Source organism: Ailuropoda melanoleuca, chromosome 7 (genome assembly GCF_002007445.2).
Source record: "Ailuropoda melanoleuca isolate Jingjing chromosome 7, ASM200744v2, whole genome shotgun sequence".
NCBI lineage: Eukaryota > Metazoa > Chordata > Mammalia > Carnivora > Ursidae > Ailuropoda > Ailuropoda melanoleuca.
The window spans coordinates 43,722,314-43,740,169 of NC_048224.1; the positions used below are offsets into that span (position 1 = coordinate 43,722,314).

Genomic DNA, 17,856 nt, shown 5'->3' on the forward strand with positions numbered 1-17,856 from the left:
GCTGTGAGTACCCAACTGTGTGTGTGTGTGTGTGTGTGTGTGTGTGTGTGTGTTGGGGGAGAGGAAGGAGGGTGGTGGTATCAGTGAAAGAGTGTTCCCTGCAAAGAAAATAAAACACATGAAGAGTTTTTGAAATTGCAAATCGGTTAGGTTCTGTTCCCAGTCGGAACGAACAGCAGCAAACAATGCAAGATAACCCAGGGGATATGGAAGACATTTGGCACATGGATGTGTTTTTGTTTTCAAACTTAACTGTCCTTTCTGGAGGGCTTACTATCTGAAAGAGCACAGTTGAAGACTCAAAGCACAATTTTGTGAATCCCACCAAACCCCTTGCTGCAGCCTCACGGCTTACACAAGAGGAATGGGCAACAGCAGAGCCCACATAGAAGACCACAGGTAAAACTAACATCATTCAGTTTGGCAAAGTTCCACCGTTTTTGCTGTTAAGTTCATTGAGAGGATGAAGCCCTTCTGTCTCTTCAGAGACAGCATGTCTCATATGGTTTTTAAGGGCAGCAATATGTAGTCAGGCAGTCAGTATTCATGCTCTGGGGCCTGCCGGGAACTAACCAAGTGATAATGATCCAGTTAAATGGGCCTGGGTTTCTCAGGTATAAAATGGTGCATAATAATCTCATAGGAATATGGGAGGTAATATATGTAAATTAAATTTCTATTGTTTCAAATTACTCAGTTTTAACGTAAATGAGGTAACACACGTGAAGTACTTAAAACAGTACCTAGTAGGTAATAAATGCTTAATAAGTGTTAGCTATTCTTATACTATTTCCACCTTCATATATTTGATGATCCTCTTGTGAAATACAAGGGAACGTTGCCTCGTTCAAATATGGTTTGGCAGAAACAAACACAATAACCCAGATTCCTGCGTAAACAACATATTAGCTCTGGATGTAATAGTGTAAACAAAAGCTCATTCTTGACTCGTTTCTATTTTCTTAATTGCCTGCTCTTGCTTTGGACCCCAGCCAGGAGTCCGTCTTTAGCCATGCCATGGATACACACACATCAGATTGTGTGTGTTCGTAAACAAGAACACAAGGCTCCCATTGCTTCTGGGGGCTGCAAAGAAATGACATTAAAAGTGAGTGATTTGAAACAACTGAAATTTAATTAAAAACAAAATTAAAAGTTGTTCCAAGCCCAGTGCTTCAGCCAGCAAGGCTCAGAGGAAATTAGTAAGTGGGACTAATAGCTGGATCCAATTCACAAACCTCTATGAAGAGATAGTCAGAGGGAAGAAGATGCACACACTTTAGATGAAACAATTAAAGATCACTTCTGAGAAATAATCATGAACAGTATCCCAGGGCAAAAAGGAATGTTATTAGCTGGTGTGTTTCTTTTTTGACTTTCTCATTTCCATTACAGGAAAGTGCCCTGAAATTCCCCAAGTAGCATCTTCTATGGCAACAGACAAGGATACTGATTTTGAAAACCAGACTTAAATGAGTGGGAGGTGGGGCAAATTCCTTTTAAGAAATCATCATCACCCACTGCTTGACATTCCACCTTACCAATTCGTCTATCCTTTAAAATTGCAAGAACTCGTGTTGCGTAGTAAAACTCCAATCCCCTTCAAATTAGGGGTCTCAAACAATAAACCGACAAGCGTCGGCTGGAAATTGGGGACTGGGTTCCAGGACGATCAAAGGTGCTGGTTTCTGGGGTGTCATCCCGGACGGATTCAGGGTGGGCAGGGAGGCTGTGTTTGAGACAGAGCAGAGTGGCAAATCCAAGAGAGAGGTCAATCTGCCCCTGGTTCACGGGCAGCACGGAGACAGGCAGAGGGAAAGAAGCAGAAGCTCTGTCAGGAACCAGAAAGATGCAGCAAATGAGTTGAAGGCGATAAATAAGGCGAGGGGTGGGGGAGAAGTCCAGGAGAGAAGTAACCACAGCCTGGATGCCGAGCCTGCCTGTGAGTGTTAACTGGCTGGAAGCGGGGGTGGCCCTATGGAATTTAAACACACAAAGTAGGGGCAGAGAGCAAATGCCCCCGAACAAAGAGCACTCATCAGAACCCGACTTTGCTGAACATCAGATCCCTTGCCCGTGGGAAGGCAACAAGAATGCCTCCTCCATAGAAGACCTGGTCACTGCTCTCTTCTGCAACCCTCCCTCACCCCATCCTCCCTGAAACTGGGCAGATCTCATTCCAGATGTCCCATTGTTCTAGTGGCTTTGCATGTGCTCTTCCTGGGACACATTTTCCTCTCCCGCACCCTGCGTGTCTCGGTTTAAATGGCACCTCCTCAGAGACGTCTTCGCTGACCACTGTATCTGAGCTTGACATCCCAATGCACCTGTTTTAATTGTTTCCCACCATTTCAATTATTTTTCCCAGCAGCTCTCACTCATTTCACTGCCAACACATATTTTGTTATTTTGCTAATTTTCTTTGGTGTCTGTCTCTTGCTGAGAATGAAAGCGTTACGAAGGCAGAAGCATTCATAAATGCGTCTTTTTCAGGGACGCCATCTCGATTGCTCCAGGACACATAAGGATACGTGAAATAAATATTTGATATGTTCAGTGTGTAAGTTGTATAAAGATTAAAGAAGACTTTGCAGGTCAAACATCTAGTACACTGCCTATCACATTAGAGGCACATGATGACTTTTAGCCAATATTTTTATAATCATCTAATATTATATTGATTTAGATTCTCATAGAAAGCTTGATCCCGAGAGGGCAGAGGGTGCAAGAGACTGAGAAGGCAACCGGAGGGGTCCAAATACCAAGTTGCTGTCCTCACATTGTGTCTTGGACACCCACTATGCTGCAAGAATGTGCTCCTTGTATACACGGATCTTACTGGGGGGCCTGAGAATGGGGAGGGGGTGGAGCTGAAGGCTGACAAAGCAGGTCCATCAGGGAGGGGGAGAAGCTGAGACCCATTCTCTTTTTCACAAACTAGTTCCATCCTATCTTCAAACAAATTCTTTGAGGAGGAGGATGGATCTGTCTAAGAGCAACCTTCCTTGATGCTCAACTCAACCCCTACTTTCTCCAGGAATCTTTGAGATCTGGGGCACCTCGGTGGCTCAGCTGGTTAAGTGTCTGACTCTTGGTTTTGGCTTAGGTCATGATCTCAGGGTTGTGAGATCCAGCCCTGCATTGGGATCTGCACTGGGCATGGAGATTTCTTGGGATTCTCTCTCTCCCTCTTCCTCTGTTCCACCCCCCCCACACCTGCTTACACGCGCTCGCACTCTCTCTCTGTCAAAATAAATAAATTAAAAAAATAGTAATCCTTTGAGATCTGCCTCAATGAGAACTGTCTTCTCCATCTTCCATTCTGTTCCAGATAGAGCTTTGTAAACCATGCAGCTTACATTTCCTGGCTCAAGACTGGTGTTCAGAAGTCCATCTCCTTGTCAGATCACATGACCTGATTTTATGTCTTGAATAGGGAAAATGTGGAGTCCCTAAAAGTGGAAGAGACAGTGCCTGCCTGACAATAGCATATGGTTCGGCGGGGAGATAGACAGACAGGTGTCACAGAGCATCGCCGGTGCCGTGATGAAGATGAATCGGGAACCTCTGGGCACGTAGAGCAGGGGCCCTGCCTCCTCTGCCAGGTCCAAATGGCCACACCTGAGCTGAATGCCAAAGCAGCTAGGAGGAATGGAGGAAAAGAGAATTTTGGCAAAAAGAAAGGGATGTTTGTAAAGCAATGAAGAACTTTCAGGGCCTTCAGGAAACAGTAGTTTTGTTTGGCTGGAGTGCATGTGACACGGGGAATGGGCAACAAATGATAGGCTGAACGTAGTTCTGGGCACTCACAATTTAGAAAATTGCTACGCTCGCTACTTTGCAACAGACCCACGATGTGCCCTCACCTCTGTACCATGCTCTCCCTCCTGATGTGGCAGAAGCTGCCATCTTTTTTTTTTTTTAAAGATTTTATTTATTTATTTGACAGAGATAGAGACAGCCAGTGAGAGAGGGAACACAAGCAGGGGGAGTGGGAGAGGAAGAAGCAGGCTCACAGCGGAGGAGCCTGATGTGGGGCTCGATACCATAACGCTGGGAACACGCCCTGAGCCGAAGGCAGATGCTTAACCACTGTGCCACCCAGGAGCCCCAGAAGCTGCCATTTTTAATTGATTCCATATTTCAAATGTGACAGCAGCTCCAATCGCTGGGCCCCTGGGCCTTCCTTCAGGCCTCCACTTCCGTGGCTGGTCCCACGCCTGGCACGTTCACAGGGCATCTGAGTCTATACAGGCAATGGCCACCCCCGGAACCTTCGTGCTCACAGGCCCCACGAGCACCTGCATGGGGGCCTGGAATGATCACTCGCCAGCCTCCGCCCTGGCCTGAAACTGCGGTAAGGCATCACTTGAAATACCACTCACACAATCAAACCCTTGGGAGGGCAGCCTTCAGAAATCCGGCGAATTAATTTTGCTCACAGAACACAGTGACATCTCTTACTAGTAACTTTCATCCAGGCAGGATCTGTACTGGTCCTAATACTATGTATTCTTCAAAGCTGCTTGCACTTTTTTTCTTCCTCTTTTTTTTTTTTTCCTACAAATGTAGCGGAGAAGTGGACATCTGGTTCTGCGTCTTCAACCAGGAAAGCTGGTACATGAGCACAACAGTCCTAATGGCGAGCCCTTGAATGTGTTTACTTCTGGTCAGGCTCTAGCATTTAACTACCTGCTTTGTCCTCGCAAGCACTGTCTGGTGCCCGGCATGTTGGCATCCTCATTTTCCAGAAGATGAAGCTGGGCCATGGGAAAAGCAGAGTTACGATTTGAACCCCTGTCCTCTTCCCCTGGCATTCGTGGTCTTAACTACCACACTTCACAGCTTGGCAGAAGACGTTCTTATTTTGATGTCTGGGGTCACCAGCCTCTCGGGGATGCCAGGAGGCAGGTACTGAGCTGTCTGTGACTCCTTCCCCTCCTCGGCCCCTCCTTGCAGTGAGTTACTAAATGTCAGGGGTTCCAGCCCTATAGGAACTCCCTTGTCTTCTCTCTCACTGCTAATGCCCTAGTTCAGACATCATCATACAGACAAACGTAACAGCCCCTTATCAGGTTCCTGGTCACTCAGCCCTCGAGTCTTTACTGAACACCCACTGAGTTACTGGAGATCTCACAGGAACGAGATAGCTACACTCTGGGCCCATAAGGGGCTGAAGGCAGCATGAGCAGGGGTCTCCTAAGCAATGACTGTGTGCCACGTGCTGGCCAACTCCTTCCTGTTCAGTCAATCGACTGCCCTTTACTGCTGTCATCCCCATTTCACAGATGAGCAAACAGAGCCTTCGGAATTGAATAACTAGTTCAGTGCTACACAGCGAGAAAGTATCAGAGCCAAGTATCGAACCTAGGGAGTGTAATTCTGCGCCCCAGACTCTTAACCAAATTAGACATCGAATAAGCAATTACAAATGTGCTGAGCGCACATTTAACAGGGAGACCTAACTTAGATGAGGAGGGTGAAATGCCAGTGAAAACGAATATTACCGAGTGCCTCCTGTTTGCCAAACATTCTGCTGAAGGCTTGACAGATAGTATCTCATTTAACTTTCCCAAGAGGAAGTTATTATTATCATGCCCACTCTGTAGATTAAGAAACAGGCCAGAAAGGTTAAGTAACATCTGTAATATCAACTATTAATTCACAGAGTCAGCATTTGAACCCAGATGCGTCTAACTCGACAGTCTGAACTCTTAATTACCATCTTGCATTGCCTTTTGTAAGAGCAACTGTGACCTCTACGCTGTCTTGTTTAAATCCTTCAGGGGCTGCATGCCTTCCAATCACTGCCATGAGGGAAGCCCAACAATGGGACCCTGGCCTTCCATCTGCTCCTCCCATTAGTCCCCATTATGCCCCTTGGAACCTGGGATGCTCTGGATGTTATTTGTTCCGGCCACACCTTTTCTTATGTTGTCCCCTTTGCCTGAAACATTGTCCTTTTTCTTCTCACTCCCTCCTGATCTCCAACAGAGCACACTCTCACTTCCAATTCTGCCCATCCATCTCTTTCCAATGGGACAAATCATCTCCCTCCCTAAGGCTCTACCTGGAACTGGCAAGTGGAAAATACTCCAGGTTTCCCTGACAACCTTGCTGATTCTTGTCTCTATCCCCTACCTGGTCCAGATTATGATTTGCCTTCTGTTGTGGTCTTCTGCTTGATAGTTACCCTGTCACTTTAAATAACAGGTGTGATCTCTTTGAGGATATGATTAGCATTTACGGAGCACCTGTTATGGGATATTTTCATAGCATCTTCATCGTCACCTTGTGAAGTAGGGGGTAAGTGCTTTACTTTTATAGATGGTGAAATTGCTGGCTCAGAGCAGTGATGTGACTCGCCCAAGACCCACAGTTAGTAAGTAGAGAAGTGCAGACTTGAACCTGTTGTTTTTTGATTCTAAATCTCTTGTGCTTTCCCCATCTCGCCCTCCTTTTCCCTGTGCTGACTGTGTCCCAGAGTGCGACTTCTTTCCCTGCACAGATGCTTAGCAAGGGTTAGCTGAAAGCCTTAATATCTGGATTCATCAATAAAGCCAAAATGGGAGTTAGGGTTAAAGCAGAAGAGGGAATACATGGAAAGCTCAGGGGTGCTCTGGGCTCTGGGGATCATCGAAGCCGCAGGTAAGATGCCCAGGACTTTAGAGAAGGTTCAGAAAGTTGCCAACAGCTGCCCCTAAACCCAGGCTGTGCAGCTGCAGATATGTTTGGCTTAGATGATCCAGAGGGGTGGCTGGGGAGGAAAGCCAAACAGTGAGGCTCTGCTGGGCACCAGGGGCCTGACAGAGGGAGTGCAGAGAGCCAGGAGGGATGTGCAGGTTTTAATTATTCCTCCCATCTCATCTCTACCCTCTGAATATGTTGCATTCTCTCCCTCCCAGACTCTTTCTGGCATCCGAGATGCTCAAGGTCCCTTGGCAGCTGAAGCTGGGAATTGGAGAAGGGGAGGCAGTTTTCCCACCATGGCCCAGCTCCCCACCACTTCTTTTTTCATCCCAGCAGCCTTGGGAGCCCACAGTCCCTGCCCAAGCTTGGCTGTGATCCTTCTAAGCTTTCTTCAAATGGCAACTTGTGGGCTGTGAAAGGTTTGCTCAGCTGCCTTTGCTCCCAAGATCCTTGCTCAGGGGGCCGCATGGCCCAGACAGATAGGCCCAGACAAGAGTCGGAAGAGAAGGGGCTGCTAATGGGATGGTTGCATAAAGACTTCAGAGGCCACGTACCCAATGGGATGAGTAAAAGGGGACTTTGAATTGCAGTATTTGTCATTCCAGTTTTAGAATGTTAGGGCAGGGAAGAATTGTAAGTACCATCTTGTTCCCTTCCCAGATTGTACAAGGAAAAAAAAAAACAACTGAGGCCCAGAGAAGCAGACATTGCCAAAGTCCTTGGGAGTTCGAAGCCACACCCCAAATGCAGGCATCTAATTCTCTGTCTACCACATTCTGCCACCACTAATTTGAAATAATTTTTCTCAACCCCTTCCTGCCTGTGTGACATTGAGGTGGTCACATAAACTGCCCAGGCTTCAGCTTCCCTTAACTCGACAATGGTTCAGAGAATGTCTGGGTCTCCTTCATAAGGTATTAGAATTAAATTAGATAACCATTTGCAAGGTGCTTAGCAAAGGGCCGGGTGCTTAGCAGTATTCTGTAAATGTTACCAATTATTAGTGCTGGTATTGGCTCATCAACAGGAGGCTTGTCCAGCAGGGTCTCAATGCATGTATTGGAAAGAGCCCGTGCCTCTCTGAGAAGCCTGCTGTCATCCAGCACCCAACTCCAGGTAACCATCAATGGCTCTGAGTTCCAGCTCAGGTAGCACCCCTCAAGACATCCTCCCCTTAGCAGCACTCCCCATCTCCAGTGTGGGGTAGTTGGCTGCCCTTCTTCTCTGTCCCCACAGCATCCAGTACAACTCTCTCTCTCTCTGGGAGAGATCAGAGAGTGTGCTCTATTTGTGTCTGCACCCTGACATCTACACTCTCCACGGAGAAGGGGATGTGCAATATTTGTTGATCATGGGAAGGGAGGAAGGGAGGAAGGGAAGAAGGGAGAGAAGAAAACAGGCATTGTGTATGAATAAGGAAGTACTGTTATGAACTAATTCTTTACTATTTAATTTCATGCTTTTGGCCTAGCTAAGCATCCCTAAAATTGTACCATCTACTGATGTGGCCATACCTACCAAGAGCTCTTTCCAACTCCTTTATTTTCTTTATAAATAATAATGTTATGAACAACAGAAAGGGAAAAGCACCATGTTCTCATTATCAGACCAATTCTCACAGTTGGCCACGTGATTCCACATGCATCAGCCCACTGACACTCATTTGAAGCAGGGAGCATTAACAATGCTTTTGAATGAGGAAACTGAGGCTTAGGGAGATGAATCAATATTCCCAAGGGGGAAAAAAAAGACAACCTAGAAAGCAGAATGTCTGGGAGTAGAACTCATGTCTCCTGGTTCAAAGATCAATGCACTTAACCACTGCACCATGTTACCTTCTCTCTCCCAGCACTGCACCCCTGCCTCACCCCTACACCACTCTGCAAACACCAAGCCAACAAGGATGGAACAACTCACTATAATCTCAAGCTCCCTCTCGTCAAAGCTCCCATCCATCACTCTCTCCTCCCCGTCGCAAAGTCAAAGTGATCTTCTGCTCGCAACAGCAGAATGGAATTATTAATGAGAAGAAATTAAATTTCCCTACCCCTTTCAACCGTCCGCTGCCCCCATTCCTAGGAATGTATTTTTGTACTCAATGTGCTATCAAAACACAGAAATTAGTCTCCAATTTTGGACGTCAAATTCAGTTATCCCTTTTGTTAAGAAAGGAAGTTAATAACAATTCTTCCTGGTCGGACGCCAAGCTAACATCTTAACGCAGAGTGTCATTAAAAATCCCAACCCAACTGGCTGTTGTGATATCTTTAAAAGCCTGAACATGTTCAGCTGCTTAGAACGGTTTTCTGGGGTTCATTCTCTCTTAAGGCCCTTGTCACTTCTAACCTGGGGATCGGTTACTATTTAAAGAAGAAATGGCTTGAAGCATTTTTTTTTCCTTCCATGGTTTTGTGGATTCAGACTTTTCTAATGAAGAGGTTTGGGGGGGGGGAGCAGATTCCACTCTAGGGGTATTCACTGCTCCAAGCACCAGCTCCAGGCCATTGCTGAATGAGTTGCCCATTAAGTACAAGAAGAGGGAGGAGGGAAAAAAGTTTTCACAGTTTATAATTATATTACCAGTTTCATTACAGATCTCATTTTAATTCTGACTGAAACCTAGCCTTGCCTTCTCCCTGCACTCTCTCATGTATAGTTATTAAATCTGGGTTGGAGTTCAACCTATTCTTCCTGATTTCAGCATATTAATATAGTTTATTGGTATTTCATTGCCACCTCCCCCCCTTGGGTGTTCTGAATCTCAGCTCAATTTATATTTTCCCCTCTGCCTGGGCTTCCAGATAAAGCTTGCTTCATTTTGGTGTTGGGGGAGAAATGGGATTTTGATTGGAGTTTCTTATCTTTGGGGATGGGAACAAAAACCGTGGGGAGTAAAGTCAATCACAGAAGGAGAAGCAAACTCAGATTTTGTGTACTGTCACTCCCCAGGATATATCTTTTGAGGGCATCTAGGTCCACCTGCCTCCCCGCCCTCCCTTCATTCATTTCACAGACACAATTTATTATATGTCTACTGAAGCTTCTGTTAGGTTTCACAATAGGTTAGGACATGAATAAGCTGTGGCCCTTGACCTTAAGGAAATTTAAGTCTAGCTAGGTAAATCACTTCATTTTTTTCATTTCATTTTTTTCTTTCCCTTTTTTTTCATTCAATGAATGCTTTTTGGTGACACAAACTCTGTTTTGGACACTGTCCAAGGTGCTGAATATAATGAGCAAAACCCATTGTATCTCTAGCCTTATGGAGATTCCAACTTAATGGGAGAGCCCAACATTAACTAGATAATATATAATTACCAACTGAAATAAGTGAAATCAAGGAATAGAGCAGAGCTTGTAGAGAATGATTAGGAAGGGACCTAATATGAAAAGGGGAGGTCAATTACTTTAGGGTAAATAAATTTGTCCAGGAGAAACTAAGGAAGTGGGGAGAAATTTTTTCAAGCAGTGGGAACAACTTTGCAAAGGCCCTGAGGCAGGAGGCAGCCATGTTTATCTAAGGAACCCATGTAGAGGCAGTGGAGTAAGTTGAGGCTGGAAGAGAGGTAGGCAGGGACCTGATCTTGCAGGGACTTAAAACCCATGTTACAAAGTTCATTCTTTACAACAATTATAATTAGAGGTACTTAAACAAGTTTTATGGGAAGATGCAATATGTTGAGACTGTTCATTTTGAAATATCGCTCCATCTGTACTGTTGAGAACAGACTGGAGGGGAGCAAGATTTAACACAGGAGGCCAGTTCTTAGGACCATGGCAGTTGTTCCAACAATATATAACAGTAACAGTGACAAAAGGTAGATTGCAGAGTTATTTAAAAAGTACAAATACAGTTCGATGTAGTTTTCAAGGAAGAAGGGATTATTTCTGACTGGAGTTTTCTTTGAAGAAGTTTTGGGGGTTTTGCTATAGAAGGTTTTTTGGGAGAAGGAGAAAACTAAGTTAGGTCTTAGAGATGGGAGGGTTGCAGTATATGGAAATTAGGAAGGGCACTCCTGGTGAATAGCAACATTTAAGCAAATGCATAGAGGGAGGAAGAAACAAGGCAAGGTAGCCTATCTGCCATAACTGCATCGAATTGTGCAAAGCAATGAAGGACAAACAAGGCAGAGACCCTGCTATAGAGAACTTTTAAACCTGAATAGGTTCTTTTTAAAAAAAAAATTATTATGCTATGTTACTCACCATACAGTATAGATTCTGTGGTGCTCAAAGTTCTGCAATCAACACTGAACATTTTAAAACAAAGCCCCAGATCATGCCAGAGAGCAGAAGCTCCAAGGAACTACACTCTTTAGACAAGATTCTTTGCATTTGTGACTAATCAGCCACCTTCAGTGTGGTGTAATTTTTCCTTCTAAGAGTTGAAAATACTCCTTCCATGTATTCAAATCACTGCAAACTAGCTCTGAGGTTGGTTATAACCTCATTCTTCATTAAAGGCACGAAGCCACGTATTAGCTCACTCTCTTGGGTTGGAAGACATGAAGCAGGGGTGGAAGCAAGTATAGACCATGACTCATTGTATACAATTTTTGTGTCCAAAAGCAGCTACACATATGGCTTATTAATAAACTAGGCCAACCTAATGATGGAAATTTCCACTTCAGGATTTCATAGGCTAGTAAGGAACTCTCAGACCCCAAATTCCTCCATCAAAGAAAACAAAGAAGATTTGAATATCACCTAGTCTAGCCCAAAAGGCAATGCTAACAACTCAATCTTAATAAATATTTTGGCATGAATATTTTGATGCAATGAACATAACAACATAAATCACTGTGTGTCTGTGTGTGTGTGTGTGTGTGTGTGTGTGTGTGTGTGTGTGTGTTTTAGCCAAGTGAAGTATTCAAGAGATGTTCCTAGCCTTCACTCATTCCTGAGTTTTACTCCATTTCTGAGCCTATGCAAAGAATGGGTGACACCCAGGAATGCAGTAGTAAAGAATAAACAAACACACTTTAAAAGTCCTAAAAATTTAAGTGTTTTAAAAATTTATATTCTGATAAAATGGCTCTGAATCAAAATATCATGTACCCAAGTCAACTTCACTTTTCTTCTATGGCTTCACAGAAATGTGGTCCTCTCTTTTCAGGAAATTTCCTATGACGGGGAACATCTTACCTTGCAATGACCCCCTTCCAATTTTAAACAAAAATGATCACAACTGCTAACATTTATATGATTTATTGAGCCATTACCAGGACTCCAGAACTGAGCTAAAAGCTTTATGAGCATTATTTCATTTATTCTTCACAAAAACTCTATGAGATAAGTATTGCTATAATCCCCACTTTATAGATAATGAGGTTCAAGCTCAGAAAGTGAAGACATTTTCGGACTAAGGATCAATTTTACATCATCTCTGACCACCCTCATCACCCAGCTATCTATAATTTTGCTTCCTGGGAACTTCCAAGCCTGTCCCCCTTTTCAAGATAAATAATAATGACTACAATCATATTTATCAAAGAGTGGAGCATGGAAGGATCTTGGGCTAGGGGTTCAGGTAAACTTGGGCTCTCCTACCTTGCTTCACTTCTGTGTCAATCTGACCAAATCACTTAACATCTCTGAGACCTACCTTCCATGTATGCAAAATGGGGATGCCAAATTGCTGCATCACAGTTCTGTTATGAGACTTGAATGAATAAGTAATTCCATGAAAGTCTATGAACACTGCCATATTTATAACAGACTTACTCAATAATATTAGGTTCACTTTTTGTTCAGGTTCCTTCAACTCTTATAGATTGATTCTCCTCTACCCTTTCCCTGAGAGGTCATTACGTATCCACAATGTTTTTCCAGTCTCAACTACAAAGCCTCTTCTTTGGACAACTTCCAATATATCACTCACCTTCTGAAAGTATGACTCCCAGAACAGAACAGAATATAACAGAGAACTCTAGGTGTGCTGTTATTTGTCACCCACTTAATCTAAACAACTTATTCCTTCAAAAGTTGTCTCTTTAGGGCACCTGGGTGACTCAGTTGGTTAAGCATATGACTCTTGATTTTGGCTCAGGTCATGATCTCAGAGGGTTGTGGAATTCTCTCTTTCTCCTTCTCTCTCTCTCAGAAAAAAAAAAAAAGTTGTCTCTTCTACTGGCTTACTTTAGGGGCAGAATAGTGGGTAAATATATCCTGACTTATACTGGGAGCCTCAAGGGATACACAAACTGACATCTCAAATAAGATAAGCTTTAAAAATTAACCAATAACCACTCATCCATAATGCTACCTACATGACAATTTGGATGAAACCCAAATCCATGTGACCAGGGCTGCTTTGTTATAAAACCTATTGTGGGCCATTCACATTGCATTTAGTGCTATGGACAACCACTGGACCTACAGCATGAGGCAGCTCCATTAATATGACATTGATAAAATCAAAGATGGAAAAAACTCAAGCCCCTTAACAGGAACCCAAGGTGTTTCAAGGAGTTATTACCTCTGTTGGATGGGAAAAAAGTAACATTTACATAGATATTAATGTATTAATGCAGCTCTCAAACTTCTGTTAATTGATCACAGAGTTCTCGTTAAGAATAGTAATATTGGGCTCCACCCTTAGAGAATGTGATTCATTAGTTCTAAGGCTCATCAGCCCAAATGACTCAAATGTAGATGACTTACAGGCCACAGATGAAAAAAAACAGATAATTCAGTAAGTTTGGACACAAACCTAATCTGTGTCTTCACTGTGTACTTAGCAGGGCAAAAAGCCATTATCGGCCTTGAGAAGACCCAGACAAAGAAAGGGGTGATATTTGCCAAGGGTTTCGATGCAGCCTGTCAGGATTTATTGCTCGTGCCAACTGGTGTCTGGACAAGTGCTATATTGTGCTGACCTTTACCTATAATGGGCAGTAAGCATCAAATATAACACAAGTGCAGAATTCATTTTCTTTCTGAAGACCAGCCTCATTACTCAGCCTCCCCCAACCTTCCAATGCTTCAGCACCATGGACAGCTCAACACACAGGGTTGGATGAGGGCTCTCACTAAGGCTAACTAACACTTGACAGCTTAAGGTTTCTGGGGGAGGTGAGAAATGTGAGCACTGTCTTTGGCCAAGGTCCTTGGGTGGCTTTGTCTCAATGGAGTCCTTCCATTTGATGGGGGCTGCTTTCATTCTGATAGTCCTTATTATGACATTGTTTATAACTCAGCCGGTGGCCTTAGGTGGGGGCCTATATTATGATACAGATTTCATTCATTCATTCAACACATATTTACTGAGCATCAACCATGGACCAGACAGTGTGCTTGTCATCAGGGATACAACATCTCTCCCAGAAGACACAACTCCTGCCCTCATGGAGTTTCCAGTCTAGAGGCAGAAACAGACAACTCTACAGGAAGTTATAAAGTTTTAAATTTATGATAAAAATGTTAGATGCAAACAATGAATCATGGAACACTACCTCAAAAGCTAATGATGCACTGTATGGTGACTACCATAATAATAAAAAAATAAATAAAACAAAATTTAAAAAACAAATTTATGACAGAGAACAGAAAAAGGCTCACTGAGAAAGGGCACCTTTTAATTCACCACATTTTTGTCTATCTTTCTGAGCCATCACACGTTTTCGAGTTTTCTTGGGTGATCCCTCGATTTTGCAATTTCCCAACTACATGTTATCTGAAAATCTGGTAAATGCGGAATTGTAGGCTTCACAATAATCCAATGAGATAGGTATTATTATCATACCCATTTTATAAACGCAGAGACTGAGGCTCAGAGAGATAAGTCTCTCACCTAGCTATAGAGATGGCAGTTAACGGAGCAACTCTTTGAATTCATGTTTGTAGTATTCTATAGCCTCTGCTCTTAGCCATTAAAATATTTAACATGACTCTGAGCAGGTTACTCAAACTCTTAGGAGCTCTACTTCTACATGCATGAAAATACTCAAAATTTGAATGTTGCTGAGGCCTACCATTCTACAGGACAGGTAAAGCTAAAATAAGGTCACATGTCTTTAATAATGGCCAAAATTTGTCCCTTTGGTTTTCCCAAACTCGTTGTTCATCACTCCTAGACTTTCATCTCTATACGCCAACCACACCCAGGTTCTGGCAATTCTTCCAATCCCAGTATTCATCAGCCTACATTACCTAGATAATTCTGTAAATTTGATTCCTTCTGGCTCCCTCCGCTATCCCTTTATCTCACACTCACAGTTTTGCCTGTTATATGTGCACACATGATTTGATAGGAATGAACCAAAAGTATTGTTCTTAGTTCAGAAAATCCACTGCATGTATATAAAATGAGACATACTGAACTTATTTGCAGTTCAGGTGAAACACAAGTAGAGGCTAGATCACATGGTGAAGTGGGAGCAATCACAGGATGCATTCATAGAAGTCTGAGTGTTTCAGAGAAAGGAGGTGAAAGTTCCACTTTGGATAAAACATTCTGAAGGGATTGGTGCTGTGTTCTGAACATGAACTTAAAAATTAAAGATAAAAGTGAGTTACCTTGAGGTAAGTTGACAAATATTGAGTAAGGATCTCAAAAACATTCAATACATATCTAACTGGAAAAAGTTTTAAACAAACAATGGTGCTAATGTGGTGGGTGCTAGAAGTCAGATGGTGGTTACCTCTGGGAGGGCATTAACGGGGAGGGAGCATAAGGAAGCTGAAGGTGCTGGGAATGTTGTATGCTTTAATCTGGGTGGACTCTAATGTAAAAATTCATTAAGCTGCATACTTAATATGCCTTCTTCATTATATTTCTGATAACCTTCAATACACTTAAAAATACGAATGCCAAGCACTTGGACAAGCATTTGGGGAAATAGGTGCCATCACAGCCTGTTGGAGTATGTGAAGTGGGACAACTTTCTGGAGGGCACTTTAACAATAGATCTCAAGCACCTTAATCAGTTTCTTGGGCCATGCTTTGCAAATGATTATAGTGACTACAGTGTCTCATTAATTCAAATTAATTGGGTGAAGAGTAGGATATAACATACTTACAAAGTACATTTACAGGGAATGAGATGTGAGTATTCTCCAGGATATGCAGGAAATTCCAACAAAGCTCATATGATCTTGTCTGTCATATTTTTTAATTAGAAAATAGTATTTTAGGGGTGATATTTTTAGGTGGAATAGGATTCAGAAGGATAATAAGAAACAGTAGGTTGTAGTAGCTCAATCTTTCTGCACTCACATTTGAATTCTTCCTTTATTTAACAAATCTTATCCTTGCCCGTGGCAAAAAGAAGTCTGTAGTTCCATTCAAATAATGCAGGATTCCAAATCATAAGGGCCTCTTCAAGGCCTTTGGATTTGGATTTATTTTTATTTTTATTTATTTTTATTTTTTGCAATCTAATTGTGAAGTTGGGCCACGCATGGAGAACATTTGACCAGACAGGGGTGCACGATGACGAGCAGGTATGGGGCATCTTTTACGCTTGCTTCTTACCGTCTGCAATGAAGTGCTCAGGCACATGCAGAGTCACCTTCACGGTGAGTGGACAGGACATCTGACTGCCACACACCATGGCCAGGATGCAGGAGCTCACAGCAATCAGCGTCAAGGCTGTCTTGTTCACTGGGCTTTTTAGCAAACCTAGTAACAAAAATATACACAAAGATACATAAGTCCATGAGGTAAGAAAATAGGGAAGCATGGAATTTGGGAATCCTGCCCTTTTCCAAATGGGAAGCTGGAAAAAGAGACCATATTTTCCAACTTCTGTGCTTGCCAATGACATCTCAGCAGCCCTTCTTGGATCTCAACTTAACTCTCTAGAAAATGGGCTTATTACATCCTTCGGTATAGATGAAAGAAAGAAGCTTCATGAAAACTGTGGCAATTCTCCCTCCCTCCCTCTCAATTAGGCTGGTCATTCTTGATAATTATTTAGATGACATTAAACTCTCTACTGGCTTTAGAAACAAGCAGGAAGAAGTGAGAAGTGTTGAATTCATTGAGCCTAGAGGAACGAGCATGAACTCTGGAGTTTGACAACCATGGGTTCAAATTGTGACCTGTCTCCTTCTGCAAACCTCAGTTTTCGTACATGTATAGTAAGGACAGTAAGAAGCCGCTCACAGGTTGTGATGATTACGTGGCATAGTGGATACACAATGTCTGTCATCTAACTGGGTTTCACAGAATGGTGGAAGCTTATCAGTACAAGTTAATTTCACAGGCCTTTACTGAGCACCTATTATGTAGACACACATAGAGCAGGAGCAGAATAGTTTCTGATCTTCAGGAGCTTGCAGGCTAGGGGGCAAAGGCAGGCTTAACCACAGTGAGTCAGAACCCAAGGCAAGTTGTGCTAAGAACTAATAGAGAGCACACAGGACGGGGAGGGGAGTTTTGCCTGGAAAAATTAAAGACAATTTAATGATGAAGTAGGATGAGTAGATTGGATTTGCATGGCTAGCAGAGCACTGGGCCAGCAAAAAAATTCTGTGGACTGTGTCCTAAGCCCCCACTGGGTCTCATTCTTTAGGCCTTGTTATTCACATCAACTTTCAAGGTTTTGATTACTATTTTTAGAGCAATGGCTCCCAAATTTCTATCACCCCCGAGGCTCTTCTTTAGAGCAAATCTTTATGCCCAAACCTCCCAGACATCTTCCTCTGGAAGTCCCAAGGGCATGGCATAAACATACTCAAAACTGGACACGTTATTTTCTCTTTAAACCTGTGCTCCTCCCCTCCCCCACCCTCCTCCTCCACTTCCTCCTGGGCTTGCCAACTTACCGAAACCACCATTCAACTAGATGTCCCTCACTTTGCTGTCTTCTTCCTTTATAGCATCTGCACAACCACACAGTCCTATTCATTCTGTGTCCTTAGCATTTTCACCTCTTTCCCCTCATCTCTATTGTCTGTTTGCTTGTGGAATGAGTGAGGCATGGGCACATCTTCCCATCTCATTCCCTGCTAGAACCCCTTGAGCTGTTTTATAGCATCTGGGCACAGGATGCCATCCATGCTCATCAGCCTGGCATCTGAGGCCTTTCATGGTGGGTCTCTGCACTCACACCTCCTGTTGCTTTCCCCTCCCAGGCCCAGGTGCGGGCAGGGCTGGATAACCGCAGTGCCACCCCAGTCAACACTTCATCATGCTTACGTTATCATAGGTATTATTTCCTT

The 17,856-nt window shown here is 43.3% G+C and overlaps 1 protein-coding gene across 1 annotated transcript in view; it reads right to left on the reverse strand.

Moving 5' to 3' along the window:
- The window catches only part of ASTN2 (astrotactin 2), an 877,356-nt gene that overhangs the window by 513,575 nt on the left and 345,925 nt on the right, over window positions 1–17,856 (reverse strand). Inside the window, exon 6 of the mRNA XM_034664390.1 lies at window positions 16,166–16,312. Within this exon, the coding sequence (XP_034520281.1) occupies window positions 16,166–16,312 (147 nt within the window). The remainder of the gene's footprint in view (window positions 1–16,165; window positions 16,313–17,856) is intronic.